We start from the raw sequence: 15,732 nt of genomic DNA on the forward strand, positions 1-15,732 counted from the left end.
TGGCAGTTTGCTCTTAATGCTAAGAGAGGATTTTAGGCATTACGTGTATTTCCACTCTTTCTATAAAGTTGGCCAATGCAAGATTAAGGTAAGGAGACAAAATATTTGCATCTTTATACTTTACTCGTCAGGGGCTACAGCAGATGAAGGCAATTTAAAAGCCAGATGAAAAGAGGCTTGTAGGATAACTCGAATAGACAGTCCAGTATTGCATACCCGGTATCGTAGCAGCTCTAACAGACACATCTAGAGAAAAGTACTCATTCAACACATGTTGTACATTAATTTTCATTTTCTTGTTCATTTTTTTTTTTTTTTTTTTTTGGGGGGGGGGGGGGGTGTTGGCCAGATGTCCATAAATGTGGTTAATGTCAATGTAACTCCAAATAGGGTCTTGTGGTTTCTATCTACATGTATACATAGGCCTAAATGGTAGAAGGATTTTTCTGGCTTTGGTGGAGGACACTGTACAAAAAGGACAAAAATAAATTTATGCAAACAAGAAAGCCACATCTTGTATCAAACTTAAAACAGTTATTTCCATTGAAATTGGGATGTGGGCGAATTCATTATGCTGCCAACATCTCATTATGATGCAAAGACCAACTTTATACATGATGGATTAAGATGTCTCTATTTCACAGTGTAATAAGCATCACACCACTGTCCCTCCCCCCTCCCCCTTTTCGCTTGCCTGATCCCTGGGCCATTAGCTTCTGCCAGCTCTGATTAACATCACGTCTGAGAATGAATGGACGTGCTAATGACATCATGATGTAAACATGAGGGGAGTATCTGTCATATCGTCAATTACAGGTCCTCGGTCCATGCATGCTATATGTCAGGGTGATATGCAGAACAACTTTTTAACGCAACTAAATTTTGACTGTATCTCGAAATGCAAATTCTGTGGAGTACCTCAGGGGTATTTTACACAATCACACACATCATTGAATTTCCTAAAATCTTTTTAAGATATTTGATTCTATACAAATAAGTCAATAATGAAACAAACATCTAAGAACCAATAATCAAAATTGCATTTTCTACAAAGTCAACAGAAATGGTGACAGTATGCAATAACTTCAAAAAAAGAAAGAAAAAGTATATCATATGCACACACACAAACACATAAAAAAACAAACAAAAACAAATACAAATACAGCTAATGAGTGAGTGAATGCCATGGATATAAAATACAAAGTATCAAAATTCCACAGCATTGCATTGCATTCGATCCTTTGGGGAAAGCCAGCATCAGGAGATTTAAAGCGATCAAAGAGCAGAGAGTGAAAAAAAAATGCACTTTGCATGTGGCTTAGACCAATTAATTCACCTTAAAAGCTGATCCATAGGCATGAAGAGAATGTCTCCCTATTTGAAACACATAGCAAATCATTAATACTTGCTCCAAAAGGCACCGTGAATACATTCTATTCTTTAGTTTGCAGCTCCACACAGGCAAACAGACTCAACTGTCAAAAATCAATACACCTTATGGAGGACTGTACAGTATACTCATAAATAATGCAAAACTAATTGGCTTCAAAAGATCATGCAATATTTGTGGGCTTCACTGCGCACACAACAGGATGAAATTTTCATCCTGCCCACTTAGTTTCTTGCCATTCCCAGTCATTTTGTAGGATCAGAAGCTATTACGCATGGTGGCCCAGTGGTAGAGCTGCAATCAACTAAATTATATGATGTACATTGTACTGCGAGAGAGAGAGAGAAAAAAAAAATATTGACCTCATTTGAAGTAAATACAGTTGGTTAATGCCATACGCCTAGAAGTCAACTGAATGGTTTTATAGAGCAAAGAGTCTCGGCCAAGATGCCAAAACTGTAAAGAGGTCAATAAAGTTTTATATTACAGCTTTCCCCCTCCTCCCATTTACTGTACGAGCTGAAATTTTCACGGTGGTTTTATTTTCGCGAATTTCGCAAATCGCCTTTGAACCGCGAAAATAACAACGCGCAAATAACTAAGTTCAGTTAGACCCTCGGAACCGCGAAATTAACAACACGTGAAAATGTCCGCCAAGTAGCAGTTCGCGAAAATATCTGTACGCGAAAATTTCAGCTCGTACAGTATTGGACATTAAGGTATATTAGGGATGATATCTTACAAATATTTATCCATATCTCGAGACAAAGTGTACACTCCAGTGAGCATCAAAGGACCACATGTGGTATACTTGTATGCTCAAGTCATATATTGTTTCATAAATTACAAATTTTTGTTAACATACCACCCTACATGTAGCATACAGATGTTCTACCTTTTGTACAAAACACGCACATGATACCTGACCAGTTAACTATACAACGGATATCACATCATGTCACTACAGACATACATACATCATAGTGTCATACAATTTTGTACATCAAAATCAATTCACTGAATGATATCAAAGGTCTTTATGATATACACTTCAGAAATATTACTACATTTGTATCTTTACTATTCATCTTCATGATATATATGCTGCATGGCCCTTTGAAAATTATGGAAGAAGAAGAAAAAGAAGAAAAAGACGAACATACATAGCAAACTATATATTGTAGTCTGATAAAGGCTAACCAACATTAACAATCCCATCATCGCAAAATAGCTAACACTGTCATGCCACGCATTGTATACTTATATGTAAATGCCCTATGAATATCTCAGCTGTGCTATTCGATGATGAGAAACTATGACTGAATCACGTCCACCGGCAGAAACATCTACTGGCATCTCTCTCTGTTTGTATGTTCCTATACTGTACTTCATGATGTGCTGGAAATCTTCTACACCCAATTCTACATCTTGAGAACCAGACCCAGGACAGCTCTAGGTGCCCTCATTTTGTGTCCCTAAACTCATTTCACACTCTGCATTAATTCTTGTCATTAGTCTCAGAAACAGAAAAGCTCTCAGATATCATTTGGTGCCACAGGTGTGCAAGATACTTCCACACCCTCTACACTGTATCATGAGAATGGAAAAACTTCTGGAGTCTGGAAGTGTTTTGATGTCATAGTATTTCTCATGCAAGTTTCAATGTACATGGTCAGTTCTGGCTTCTACCCTAATGCAAACATGCTCTTTGTACATATTGCATTGCAAATTTGCTCACTGTCCACTCTGTCAATGACTAAAAACTATTGATTGCAGTCCCATCCATATCCAATCAATTCGACAGTGCTGGAGTGATGAAGTCTTCAGCATGTGTACGTTATCTTCACGGATACCATAGCCAGTGTGATAAAACTGACATTTAGTGACATAACACGAAGCACTGCAGCATCATTTCAAGTAAACTGAATGTAGACAACAAGCCTCCATAATACCATTGTGCAGTTGACTCAATACATATAGCACACAAGCCCCATAAGTGACAATGAGTAAGCAAGCACACCATATTTGTTCATTGCCGCAAAGGTGCTGTAGGGAACAACATATGATATTGTGTGTACATACCCATTCATGAAAAGCTGCTTCTCCCCACTGGTAATATCATCGGAATCTTATCTGGCAAGATGCTGACGTGGACAAGACAGCAACATCACAGCCTCGATCACTGACCGCTGCTTTGCAACGACTGCATGTTTTTGACAAATGTTGCGCCCACAAACAAACTATATGCAGGTTCCACAGGGTATGTACGTTTGTAATAAGTCACCACAAGCCCGAATGTCCCTCCACTCACAACTGCCCTGTGTAGAGGTGTGCTCTTTGTAAATAATCGCCAAGCATACCAGAGCCCCCTTGCAGTGTTGCACTGAGACACGGACGGCATGAGTGAGCGAGTGAATGAGGGGACAGGGTAAGACTAGGCCGAGGTTCTGATGCACCACTGCAGTGATGCCCTGAGTTGTGGGAGTGTGCATGAGGGAAAATGCGGGCAGCACTCAGTCCAAAGACTACGACTTCTCCTCTTCACTGGGAGATGGCCATTGGATGGTGGATGGATTCCATCCAAAAAAGAGTGCGGCTGATTGGGAGATTAGTCTAATCCACGGAGGGGCAGCCTAATCCCCAAAGGCAGGCACTAATGCTCTCTTCACGCTGGCTGGATAGCAGGCTCATCGGATCCAATTACAACATAATTATCATCACGTCTTTGTAGGACTAGGAGCATGTTCACACGATCTTGCTTGATTCAAATCTATTCTAATAGAGTTTTTTTTTTTTTTGTAATTCTTTCCTTCAGATTAACATGGAAATGCTCCAACAATATCCTGTGCCTGGTCATTTTTATTTTGTTAAAAAAAAAAGGAACACTCAACTCAAACCCATCCTCAAAAAAAAAAAAATAATAATCAAATAAATCAAGACCTACATTGTATGGCAAGGGCTTCAAGTTTTTTTTTTTTTTTTAATGATTCGAAGCCAGTAGTTTGGTTGCATGTTAAATATTAATATGTACATGAATGTCCCTTTAAGAATTGACATATATCCATGTATACATGGGTATGTTGAATTAATAATGCATACTTGCCAACTCTACCGCTTTGGGTGGTAGACTACCGCTTTTTAGAGGTTTTGACCGGCTACCGATTTTCTCTTCTGATCTACCGATTTTGTAGCAAACCTACCATAAAATGAAATGGAAGTCATATTTTCCCTTCATTGTGCGTTGATTCCCTAAAGTAAGCTAGTAATTAGAATACTAATAATGATTTCAAGGAACTCGTTCCTCAAAAACGCCGTATTCAGCCTTCTAATATGCACACATGTATGCACACTGCAGTGGCGCACGTTATAGTCTTTATCATGTCTACGTGCGTGCAAGACTTACTGTACACGTGTACATGTAGCTAGAACCACGCGTAATAGTAATGTTTTGGTAGCTCATGTTCTGCAAGAGTGAATGCTACGAATGGAAACCCTCCCAAACACTGCAGAAGAGAGCAAAATCTGCCACGTACAGGAATCTCACAGCCAGGTCATCTGCTAATTAATTTAGATTTGGTGAGGGCAACATTATGTCTTCTTCATCAAACTAGCTCCACAATAGAAAGTATACTATAAGGGGATAAATTATTTGCCAATATGTTTGATTACTTTTTCACATATGCTTAGCCTACAAAAATTATTTACCAATATGTCTGATTTTATTTTTATATGCATAGTCTACAAAATAGTTCATAGATTTACATGGATTATATGTTTTTTTTATCAATACCAAGAACCCTTTAAAGATAATATAAAGTTTTGGTATTACCTCAAAAGTTTCCCTGAATTTCCTTGTAGTTTGTGTTTCAGGTTAAAGTACCTTTCATATAACTAACACTGTGAGACTTACTCGCCCCAAAGTGCTCTCATGTCTTAGTAATCATGCAATAATGGTTTCGTACCAGAGCCGCCGCCATACGGCGGCGAGGTAGTACACGTATTGTGCGAAACCATTATTGCATGATAACTGCGACCAGCAGCGTGCAGCCCCATACGCATACCGAGTAGCTAACTGCGACCAGCAGCCCCATACGCATAGCGTAATGGGGCTTCGCATTGTAGCTTACAGGATCATGACAAATTTAGTATCGCCGGTAAATATCAACTTAAAATCCAAAAAATTCTTCAATTTGAAGACTTACCAATAAGTTGAAGTCTTGAAAACAGGCTTCGGGCAACGTTTGGTTCTGCCAATAGTCCCTTTCTGTTCGAATTGATGACTGAATGTGACTCTGTCGAGAGGACCTTGGGAGAGCTACGCTGAATGCTAACGGCCAGCGCATACGCACACAAACATCTTAGCCGTTCGTCCGATCGTGGATTTGAAATTTGTTCGCATGTGATGTGTGCGGTTGGCCGTAGTAATCAGTGTATGTAGCTCTCCCAAGGTCCTCTCGACCGAGTCACATTCAGTCATCAATTCGAACAGAAAGGGACTATTGGCAGAACCAAACGTTGTCCGAAGCCTGTTTTCAAGACTTCAACTTAATTGTTAAGTCTTCAAATTGAAGAATTTTTGGATTTTAAGTTGATATTTACCCGCGATACTAAATCTGTCATGATCCTGAATGCTACAATGCGAAGCCCCATTACGCTATGCGTATGGGGCTGCTGGTCGCAGTTAATTGCATGATTACTAAGAAATGAGAGCACTTTGGGGCGAGTAAGTCTCACAGTGTTAGTTATTTGAAAGGTACTTTATAACCTGAAACACGGAAATTCAGGGAAACTTCTGAGGTACCAAAACTTTTTATTATCTTTAAAAAGGTTAAAAAGCATGCACCAAATCTCATATTTTGATATTGAAAAACAAAAAAAGTCCACACCATTGGAGGGGGGACACCCCCCTCCCACACCCTCCCCCCCCCCCCCCCACGCGCAAGCGCGCTCGGGCTTGGTCGCTTCGCTCCCTCGCAAAATCTACCTCTTCAGGATTTCAAAATGTTGGCAAGTATGATAATGATGTTTAAATCCTTGTTATTAGGATAGACATTTTGGGCAACCATGCACAAAAAAAAAAAAAAAAATCACTACTATTAAATGCTATATTTCCAACAGTGTTAAGTTTTTTCTTTTTTAACCCATTGAGGACGGTTTGATTTTGCTACAACACACATTTCCCATAGACACCTGCCCGGGTATACTTGGGACTTGTCCTCAACGGCTTTTTGTCAATCTGAACATATACATGTATACAATGTGCATGTATACTACCTCTAGTGACATCTACTCAGGTTTACTCATTGAGCATTTAAAGTAACTTTAAGTACACATGTATGCTGTCTCGATCAGATAAATTGCCACATGCAAACAAGTCTGGTGTTTGTGTATAATGTTCATTTCCTCCCAAGGACAAACTGCTCACATTTAAGAAGTCGTTCCAGAGTTAATTGTTTTGCATGAAAGCTGAGAGTAAAATATAGAACGGCTCAAAATCACTGTGAAATGTGAGCAGATTCAGACAAAACATTACGAAGTATTATGTGGAAATCATGACAAATCAAATTCATCGAGCAAATAAGCATTGCATCATTCTCAGCATCTTCAAATAACTGCTGCAATCACATTTGTGTAATCTCATATTACACTGTTAAAATGCATGACATGAAAAATTATTGCCAACTGAACTTTTTTTTTTCACAAAAACACTCACTTCAAAACACTGCAATCATTATAAGTAGTTTGTTTTTCATATGTATCAAAATAGATATGTTTTGCAAACATAAGAATCTTTAACCAGAAACCTTCAGAATCATATTCCAGGAATATTGTGTACAAACCACTTGAGCAGTGCTATACAAGAGATGTCACAGTTACATGTACTTGACCAAAGATACAAAGTTACACCATATCAGATTACATGCTGACATTAAAATTAAAGGATTTTTTTTTTTTTGGGGGGGGGGGGAGGGGTGGGAGGTATAGGAGGGATGGAGGGGCAATTTAAACACTTTAGCCATTTTAGAATCACATTGATTTGTAAGAGCAGAATGATTTTAATACTTTAATATGGAAAAAAAATAAACATGGTAGCAAAGTACACACTTAGTGTACAATTTACAAAATTCAAAATTACAGACATTAATTTTCAAATAAAAACGTAATAACAGAACTAGACATAGTAAAGACACAAAATTGAAACTTTTTCAAACACTTGACCTTTAGAAAAGAAAGAAAAAAACAATAAACTGATTCATTTTGCCACCAACACCTTTTGAAGGTTTTCCTGCCCCAATCCACATTAAAGCTCTTTAAAGAACAACACTATCATTGAATAAAGTGATCCATGCTTTGCACATCCTTAAATGCCAAACGAAAAGAAAATATTCTTAAATTCAAAGAAAAGCCCTTCCACCTTCCCTGTGAAATTGGTTTTGCAGAGAAATTAATTTTCTCACAAAAATACATACATGTATATATTTACTGTTGGAAAGGTCAATATCACATTACTGATTCTAGAATTGGGTCATGCAATGAATACATTTGCCATGGTTGAATTCACTCTTCTTCAAGGACTGTACAGCATGTAGTGTATCTTAAAGGTAGGGAATCCCATTTGCATGCCTTAAATGAAGAGTTGTATAAATACAGAGGTATGTTGAAGAGAGTATCATTTTAGAAACTCCCATAACGTATTGAAAGTGGAAGGTAATATTTAGTACATTTTTATTGACCGTTAGATTTTGAATTGAATTTTTTTCGGGGCTCACCGTAAATTCCAGTACATTACTAGTCTACCTTTGCAGACCGACGCACTGCATGTGTGTCCATCATGTATATTTTGTGAAGAAAGTTCATCAAAACTTACAAACATTTCTGTTTATACATTCTTGCCATACACTATATGTTATTACATCAGCTCTTATACTTTTAGATTTGTGTCTAAAGACAAAAAAATACAGAAGACTGCAACAAAAAGGCTTAAGTGTGGCTGACACACAGAACTACTGAGTAGTTGAGTTTTGTGCATTATTCAAATTGTAGATAACTGTTGACTTTCAAATTTCTCAGTGCTCAGCGGCTTAAACAAGTCCCCTGAGATTCATATTTAATGTTTTGCTGCATTTTGGGAGGTCTGTAAAAGGTATCCCCTACCTTTAAAGCAGAATTATGTATGCAAAAAAAAAAATTATAAAAATAAATAAATAAAATAAAATAATAATAATAATAATAATAATAATAATAATGATAATTAAAAGAATAATAATAATAATAATAATAACAACAATAATAATGATAGTACATACATGTATACATACATACATATACAATTTCTATAGCACCATTTTCCATTCTGACTATTAAATGTTCAAGTTCAAAGTGCTTTACACCTTAGCAAAAGACATCGTGAAAACACATCGTGCCATAAAAAGAAGATGAAGAACAAGAAGAACAAGAAGGAGAATTGAATATCTGTCTTCAAAATGCACGGCTGAACAAGAAGGATTTTAGGTAGCTCCTACAAGACGCAATGGAGATTGAGCCTTTCAGCTCAAGTGGAAGTAAATTCCACATGTTGGTCCAGCATGAGCAAAAGCTCGTTACCCCAAATTTTCCCAAGAAACTGGAAGTATCCAATCACAACAAATTCTTTGCTAAAGGTATGTACTTTTATGCAGTTGAGATTAAAATGTTCAGCAAGAAAAAAAAAAAGGTTGAAATTTCATATGCCAAAAGAATGTATGCCTCCATGTACATGTTTACTTAAAGAAAAATAACCCTTCAATAACAAAAATATATAGGTTAAGGAGTCTTGGTGTTTCACATGTCTTTGTTTATTAATTTGTTTTTAAACAGTAATAATAGTCATAATTACATATAATGCACAATAAAGGATATGATGTCAATATCTCACTAGTCTCTTGCTGATCTTTTTAGACATTTTCACTGAATGTCCTTTTGTAACAAAAGATAGAATGAATGTTGCATCCTTATTGTCAAATTACTGTAGTATTGAAATAATCTAGAAATCATGAAATTTAGGGAAAATTTGGTAATAGGGGCTATATCACTGACCAAATATATAGTTGGACTTAGGTTCTGTCTATGTAGAATAAAAAGGAAAGTTGTGAGGTGATTACATCAACATCTCTTTGAATTCACATAAAGTTGTAACAGATATCACTATTATGTGAAAACATATTTCATTTCCATAACATTTACCAGTCTCTTTCTGAGCTTCTACTTTGTTTTAATCAATTACTACTCTCACATGGATTGGTATTGTACTTAATTGGTGAAATTTTGATCATTGTAGCATCAACTAGAACATCATGCATACGACATGTTGTCTTACATTTCTTCCACACATACAGCAAGTGAAAACATCACCAGTCCAGACATGAAGAGAGTTTCTATGGTGACTCTAACTTCTTCTCCAGAAAGTGAAAATGTTCGGTTGAAGCAATTGCTCAGAGCAATGTTGGTATGAGTCTGACAGTTGAATTTCAGCAGCTAACTAATGAGTAATTTGAAAGCAGGACTACATCTTGACAGCAACAACAACAAAAAAGTCATCATTTCTGACCAAAAAAAAAAAAAAAGAAGGAGAAATAAGTCAAAGAATTTACTGGAAAAAGCCACATTATGGTGACAAATTTCTTCTCACTCACCTGGGTTGAAAGGTGGATTCTCCGAGAGCACAGGCATGGTTGCAGGCGTCTTGATCGATGAGGAAAAACTGAGTCTAGCTCCAGAAAAAACTTTCTCCTCTCATACGGCTCCTTCTTCTGACAGTAGAGACAGGGAGGGAGAGAGTTCAGAGAAGAGTTGGAGGAAATCTCTCGGCCCAATTCCTCTGACTCACGTCGTCCCACCAACTTTTCTCATTGGCCGGGCGGCTCTGTCAATCACAGGGCGAGAAGGTGGAGCTTGTTGCGTTAACGGCAACGGCAAGAACTTCCTAGGGCTTCTCGCGGATGCCAGTCAAAGATCCTGCACTACTGGGCACTGATGGCAGAGGGAGCCCCCCAAGACCTGCCCTGATCTCCCCACTCCTGTTGCGACTGGCTGCAGCACAGCGGTAGGCACGGCCTGGACGAAATGGATAGCGATGACAATTTCCTGAAAGCATAAATCAAGACAAGTCAGCTTCTTGCTAGCCATCATAAACTGCCAGAAGTAGCAAAATGAACCCAAACTCAGTACAGGGGGTTTTCCTGACAATCATCGCTTTAATTTAAAACAAAAAACCAAACTAAACCAAACAAAAACAAAAACAGACACTCGTAGCATTTCAGCAAGGCCAAGAACACATTGATTAGAGCCAAACATATGTGATTTGCATTACATCCATATCCAGGGAAGCTCACCAATTATTGAATTAGTGGTATCCCTGAGGTGTTATGATATGTACTTGCCATTCAGGTGATGGGACTGTTTAAGCCTATGGGTCTCAAGGTGCAGCTTGCAAAGCAGAGGACTCTAAACAAGCTTCTATGAGGACAAGGGTACAAAATTCAAGTTTCAGAATGTACTTTGAAGGTTTGTGAGATTGACTTCCAGGCTATAAGGTCTCAGAATGGCTTAGGCCTAGTCTTGACTAAAAAAAAACCCAGAACAACAAAAAACATGAACACACCTACACATATTTTCCTGGCATGGCCAACGTCTCCGGTGGTATTTTTTTTACCAATTTAAGGGCAATGAACCAAAAAGACAACATACAAACACAGAACATAAGAGATATATTATCAAAATGACATATGTGTAATGGCTTTTGGATGTCACGACATGCCACACTTACTTGAACAAATGAATAAAAATTTTTCTACTCATCACGAAACATCTATTTTCCATCATGACAACTACTTACAAAGAGATGTATAGTTGGTAACACCTGTGCAATACATTCAGTAGACTAATTAACATGTGGTATATTAATGTATGACATGTGCTCATCATCATTAGGCCCTAATTGTTTCTCAAATCTACTATTAGATTCCCAGAATAAATACCAATATTTACTTCTTTATATGTTAACCTCTATAACACAAAAGTTTTAAAAAATAAATCATCAAACAAAGCATTATTACTAATTTATGGGATAACTGATATAAACTATAACATTGAATCTATATTCATTAACCAATTGAGGACGGCCCGATTTTGCTACAACAAGCATTTCCCATAGACACATGCCCGAGTATACTCGGGACTCGTCCTCAAACGGGTTAATTGTCATGGTGAAACTATGCAGCTACTTCATAAATCACATTCTATTAAATTATTAAATAAAGCATTCACATCAAAACTGGGATAAATTTGTATCATTTCTTTAAGGCATGTATTTGAAGTTTATTTGGCCATTGTATATTTAGCTATTTCGGACTATTTTAATGCTAAAATTAGAAAACAAAACAAACAACTAAGGCATTTTGCTGGGTTTCTTGGATGAAAGGTTCTCTCCAAGTCTCCTTGAGGGGCATTTCGGCAAATAAGAGACTATGGAATCTAAAACTAATAATGCAATCCACTGCCAAAAGTTCAGAGCAGAACCTGAGGTGGCTGTCATGAATCTAAATTAATTTGTCACTTTGGGCTGTGGCTCCTTTTCGTGACGTCCACTGCAAGAAATGATAATTTCCCCTCTGCATTAGTGGCCGAGAACGTCATGGCTGTAAAACAGTAATCCATCCACGCTAGCCCCACCACACAGCGTCAATGAAATAATGTGTCCATGGTGTAACAAATAATTAAGGAGATCCCTTCTGAAACACTTACAATAATTGTGAAATGTTCTATGGAAGACTGCCCCCCCCCCCCCACATTATCTTTATCATCAAGATCTTCTGAAGTGGTCAATGGCCCCCCATCTTCATTTCGGTAATCCTGGATTTCCCCTACTTGCTTCTGAATTGCATTTAACATCAAAGTACAACTGTACATCCAATTACAACATGTGAAGTGGCTTACTCAAACCTCTATTAAAGCTTGAAGAAGTTTGACAGAGAGAGAGGTGCTTTGTCCTACAGTTACTGTATTTCTGTGGTTTATGGGTGCAGATGAAATTTAAGACCTCAGGGAGTAGACTGCTTATTACTTTACTGCTTCATCACCATTACAATGGGTGCAATGAACTAGGAAATGGGTACACAAACCTTTCAAATGATGCAAAGAGAATTACTTGTCAATGAAGAGTATAGAATTTAAGTTAACTTCTGAATTCACTTTGGCTGCACATTTCAGTACGGCAAAATACCAATATTCCAGAGCTGAGGGAAAAATATGCAGTTTGCACTGATATAATCCCTACATGATGGCCATCACTTACCACACAGTCATCAATACACACATTTACATTTCATTCACAGTAAAGTAAAAGATAAAACCCATCAGCCACCCAAAATATATGAATACTAAGAGAGCCTGTAATAGTATTGATATTTTGATTGATGATCCTTTCCTCTGACAATAAGAATGTTGACTGTTGACCTATCTGGCTTACTTAAATGATGCAATTTATAGGCTTTACATCATTTGAAAAAAGTGTGCAGTTTACTAAAAATACACAAACAAACAAACAAAAAACAAAGAGATACACAAACAAACAAACAAACAAACAAACAAACAAACAACTCATGTAATCCTCACTTTGTTGTATTTGGTTACTGTTACATGTAATGCTAGAATGCAGGAGATTATTCTTATATTTTCCAGTGCTGCATCCTTGAATTTTCTAGTATCAGTTACACGAAGTGCCCCCATACCACACGTATGCCATGTCATGCAGCCAGAAATTCTCATTTTCAATTCTCAGGGAACACAAACAATCGCAGTGTGTGTTATATGGAATTCCATAAATACACAAAATATCATTCAATTTTCTCATACAGAACATTTGAATTTAAATGTCTCGATCCCCACTTTTGCAATGTGCCAATTTTCAGCTGTGTCCATGGATGACATGCGAAGGTAAGGTAAATTTTCTTGTAACAAAAAATGTTACAACAGTAGAAAAAAAACCCTGTATTTGTAGATTTGTTTTTATCATGAGTATCCCAAGTTTTTCCAATCCTATATGATATATACCCATATGCGAAATTAATTTATTGAATACTATAAAGCGAGGATGAACTGAAAATGTGATGTTTACCACTTGAGCTGTCATACAAGGCTTTATGTACAAAACAATCTTTTTCCCTATATACTTGCCATTATGTACAGTGTATTTTAAATACAAGATACAAGGGTTTAAAGTTGACCCCAAACAGACATGGCAAGATAAAGCGTAGCATATCTAATGCCAGGGCCGAGAATTTCAACACTTGCAAAAAGAAGCTGAACAATAATACACATTTCAGTAGCTTTGAGATGGATGACCAATATTCTTATCCTCTTGATCAAGCTATCAACCTTATGTATTTTAATGTTTATTTGCATGAAATATCAAGGTTGATGGGGTAATCTTTGCCCATACAGACTCTTGTAATCTTACACTTCTACAAGTGTTGCACTGTGTATTTTGGATACTACGACTAATCTAAAAACATTGTTTTCCTGTTCAAATGTATTTTACTCCAGAGAAATTCATAAAATCACCTTTTCAATTGAAGGGAAGAGCAAACCTCATTTTTATTTGGCTTCTGGGAGAAAGATAAGCCTTTAAAATTCTGAGGTACATTGTATGAACGCTCCTCAGTATGTACTGTGATGTTTGGTATGTGATATATATACTGGCAGCGAAACTTACAAAGAAATTGGAAACAGGCTCAAAACAGAAAACAGTTTGAGGCGTTGCGCTCAAAGGTAACACATTACAGGTGAGTATGAGGAACTGGTTCTTTAAAAGTTCTCATAGAAACACATGGATGACATTTACTCCTTGTGACTCCATACATCCCCACCCTTCCTTGGGAGATATGAAAAATGAGAGACAGACAGACAGACAAACAGACAGACAGACAGAGAAAGAGAGAGAGAGAGAGAGAGAGGGGGAGAGGAAAAGTAAAATTAAAACATGGGACTCACAGCCTGGGAAGCCAGGCAAGAGGAATGAACAGATCTAAAAATATAATTTCTGATTCACTTCCATGTACGACTTTTTGACAGTAATATCTATAAATGAATCATAAACAATAAAGAAAATTACCTGGTAACTCAAAACACATTTACCCACCAAAATACAACAACAAACTTAACACCTTTTGCACTATCCAACTGTACAATATCCATAACATGCATTCCCTGAAGAATGACTGCATGGTCACTCAACTTTCAAGGTGGCCACAGCGGAATGTGAAAGGATGGTACTAATTAAATCCACGTTGATCAGTGTGAACGGAACTTTGTGGCCAAAATACCTTTCTTTCGAGGACAGTAATTGATAAGAAATTTACTTGAGATTCCCTGACTGCCGACGAATCAGCCAAAGTGCAGTGTAACTGTAAGACTGCAATGGAGATGGTAATGAACTTGAACTGGCTCCAGTATTGACTTTTAATCGAGTCTTTTTGGCAAGACAGAGGCAAGCATTGGAAAATGTGTGTCTTCACATAGTGGTAAAAAATAAAATCATTGGGCTAGAATCTAGCATTAAATTTGAGAAGTCCCTTCTTACCCCTCGGGGGAAGGGGGGGGGGGGACCACTGCAAAACTTTGATGCTTTATGTATTTCACATTCTTTGAAAACCAAATTACATACAGCTTAGGCTACATTTTGTAAAGGGTCATTGCACTGAAATGAATGCAGAGGCTTGAAAATGCAGCACACTTCTAGATGGAATTCAACATCGTGAATCACCATAATTAAAGTATTTTTGTTACTACTATCATTATGATCAACAATCATATTTTGTATGTAAAAATACTTGTGACTTAATATATTCTTCAAATTGTGACTTATCACTGTATTTGGTAATAACTCTTCAAGATTTCCTCCATTTCATAATGCATCTGGAACTCTACAGGCCAGTGTACAAGAACAAGACAAATTTTGTGATACATGTGCACACTGGCTGATAAGCAAATTGAAACACAGGAAGGGAAGGTGAAAGCATACAGCATCCATAAGCTGGCAGCTTCATTTCTGATTAATGAGCTCATTGATTCACATCAATTTGATAATCCCTAAACTTTTTTGATCCATTCAAAGGGCGAGATGTTTTGACAGGCGAAACACTTTAGTGGAGTTACATGAGGCACGCCCCAAGGGGGCAGAGAAAGTGCCAAAAAACATGGGGATCTGATAAAGGTGAAGCCCACTGCGGACATGAGTCAGACGCACACACACCAAAGCCCAGCCCTTTTTTTCCCCACAGAGGTGTACTCCTCTTGCCCCCTTA

General features: G+C 37.4%; 2 protein-coding genes across 2 annotated transcripts in view; one reads left to right on the forward strand and one right to left on the reverse strand.

Moving 5' to 3' along the window:
- Positions 1-15,732, forward strand: part of LOC140245051 (U6 snRNA-associated Sm-like protein LSm5) — a 340,876-nt gene that overhangs the window by 98,174 nt on the left and 226,970 nt on the right. The window lies entirely within an intron of this gene.
- LOC140245637 (MAGUK p55 subfamily member 7-like) overlaps positions 1-15,732 on the reverse strand; it is a 97,830-nt gene that overhangs the window by 69,869 nt on the left and 12,229 nt on the right. The window contains exon 2 of the mRNA XM_072325199.1: positions 10,063-10,513. Coding sequence (XP_072181300.1) covers positions 10,063-10,099 — 37 coding nt within the window. The 5' untranslated portion in view covers positions 10,100-10,513. The remainder of the gene's footprint in view (positions 1-10,062; positions 10,514-15,732) is intronic.

Source organism: Diadema setosum, chromosome 22, assembly GCF_964275005.1.
Source record: "Diadema setosum chromosome 22, eeDiaSeto1, whole genome shotgun sequence".
Classification (NCBI taxonomy): domain Eukaryota; kingdom Metazoa; phylum Echinodermata; class Echinoidea; order Diadematoida; family Diadematidae; genus Diadema; species Diadema setosum.